Genomic DNA, 2,635 nt, shown 5'->3' with positions numbered 1-2,635 from the left:
TGTACTTCCAAAATGATTTTATATCATTTCTTAGGCCAGTATCTATACCTTTAATATAGCTGCTGAAGCAAATTTCAGACAGTTGTTTACATTCAGCTCTTAGGTGGTAGAAAAGAGACAGAAATGTATAAAACAATTTATTAGGAATTAAACTAAGCATAAAAAAAGTTCTCCAATCAGTTATTGTTAGTTTGAGGAATATCTTCACCCACAAATTCTCCTGTAAGCATACTTAAAAAAACAACATAAGTACTAATTTTATTATATTTATTAACATATTTATACAATAAAAGTAATATATAATAGGAAACTTAATTATATAAAGATTTAAATCTAAAAAGTTAATTCACAGAAGAAACAGTTTGCAGAAATGTTTACTACATGAAAAAGTTGGTTTATGATATGGTCTAATAGATTCATACAATATTATCCCTTTGATGTATAATATAACTTATGGAAATGTTGTTTATTTATAAATTAGTTCAAAAATAAATGTTAAACACAGGTAATTTTGTAACTATATTATATTTTAGTATCAAAGAAAACATTTGTAGCATTTAATTTTTAAAATTTGTCTTATATAGCTACTTTTGTCCAAAATTATGCCTTTTTTTAATTGCGATACATTATGATTATTTTTTAGCCAATAATATCTGCTGAACCTACTATAAAAGACATATTTACTCCAAATTGTCAATTTATCTTATATCTGTTAAAATGTTTATTATCACAAAACAAAATTTATTAGAAACAATTAACTATCAGACTTAATTATTGTGTGATAGGATTTGTGTAAATAAGTTTTTCTGTCTGTTGTTTATCTCCATTTATACAAACACCATGAGAATACAAAGGGTGACAAAGAAAATAAACACAAATATTGACTTAAATTATAAAAATATGTATTTCTAACATAAAATTATAAACAAGTGTTTTATATTTTTGAACATGTATGGATGTTGGTGATTATGTGCATATTGAAATGTAAATAATGTATATTTGGAGAATCTGTAACCTTACCTATGGCACAAAAATAATTTAATTTCATTTTACACCTGAGATTACAGACATATTGTGTAATATTGAATAATCGAAATGAAAGACATTTGAAACATTTCTCAGAAAGGGTATAAAAATATTGTGAATCCACAAAGAAAATCGGCCCCAAATAAAAATGAAAAAAGTAAATGTAACAACTGATATAATATATAGAGCAGTATAAATAGAAAAAGACAAAGGCGGGTATAACTTGTATGTTAATCATATGTAATGTATAAATAATGTGTGGTTGCCTAAAAGAACAAATTGTTGAGCGTTAATTACCATAATAGAAGAAAAATGAAATATTTAACAGAACTGACCAAAATTATACTCAAATCCTGAACAACATCAAAAGTTAAAGATAAGATTAACTGATAGCGGTTTGACTAGGATTTTGATAAAAAGATCCATATTTTAATGATACAAATATATAAATTATTCTAAATACACAAAATATAGAAACAATATTGCATGAATCCTACTAAACTGGAGCAAATAAAACAGGATTTTACATTATCAATAAAAAATATAAAAAGCTACTCTTCACAACATCTACTTCACTTGGCCAACTCATTCGACAACCAATCTAGTCCTTCGTACAAACCATTCCCTTGGGTGGCACAGGTGGCTTGAATGTACCACCTTCTGTTCTTCAGAGTGTGCAACTTAAGCTTGTCTGTCAATTCAGCAGTGGACATCGAATTTGGTAAATCTTGTTTGTTGGCGAATATTAACAAAATGCAGTCTCTTAAATCGTCCTCTCCTAACATATTGTGCAATTCTTCTTCGGCTTCCGCGATACGATCTCGATCATTGGAATCAACCACAAAAATAAGTCCGTCAGTGTTGGCGAAATAGTGTCTCCAGAGTTTTCTGATTCTTGTCTGGCCACCTACGTCCCACACTGTGAAAGATATATTCTTGTATTCGACGGTTTCTACATTAAAGCCGATTGTTGGGATGGTAGTTACAATTTCACCCAGCTTTAATTTGTATAAGATTGTGGTTTTACCTGCAGCGTCCAATCCTACCATTAAAATTCTCATAGGCTTTTTACTAAACAACCTATTGAACACTGCAGATATGGTAAGACCCATGATAAATGCTTTGTATCACTATACTAGAGTTTTGCACTTCACTTTTATATCGGTGTTATAGCTATGTATAAAAGTTTGCTAACATTGAAATTTTACACTATTTTTAAATGTCACAATTGTTGTAATTATCACTAGCTTTGTAGATTCCAACTCTACAAATTTGAATTTATAAAGTGTGGTGATTAATACTTTAGTGATGTGTACCATAAATATTAAACGTCAAAAGGATAGACGTCACCAATCAGATGTCATGTCAAAAAATGTCATCCAATTTTTAAAAAATTGTGGTTTTAAACTATAATAAATGATTAAGTTGTATTTTATATAAATATATTAAATCATAAAATAATTGTGTGGGATATATCATAAAAAATCTAATTTGGTTCTTATGTAGTCAAGTTTGTCTTTATTCAGAACGATTCAGATGAACTTCAGAACTTCAAAATGATAATATCGGTGTTGCCAGTTTCACAGTGTCTCTGCAATTATATCTTATT

At 28.3% G+C, this 2,635-nt stretch overlaps 1 protein-coding gene across 1 annotated transcript; it reads right to left on the bottom strand.

The window, feature by feature from the left end:
* Positions 1-253: 253 nt before the first annotated feature.
* On the bottom strand, positions 254-2,367 carry LOC140449509 (ADP-ribosylation factor 4-like). The gene has a single exon (XM_072542707.1). The coding sequence runs from the start codon at positions 2,136-2,138 to the stop codon at positions 1,599-1,601; it is 540 nt and encodes a 179-aa protein (XP_072398808.1). The 5' UTR covers positions 2,139-2,367; the 3' UTR covers positions 254-1,598.
* Positions 2,368-2,635: the final 268 nt, after the last annotated feature.

This window comes from Diabrotica undecimpunctata, chromosome 9 (assembly GCF_040954645.1).
Source record: "Diabrotica undecimpunctata isolate CICGRU chromosome 9, icDiaUnde3, whole genome shotgun sequence".
In the NCBI taxonomy this organism is placed as follows: domain Eukaryota; kingdom Metazoa; phylum Arthropoda; class Insecta; order Coleoptera; family Chrysomelidae; genus Diabrotica; species Diabrotica undecimpunctata.
The sequence above is the reverse complement of the archived record's forward strand: the minus strand, read 5'-3'. Positions and strand labels throughout refer to the sequence as shown.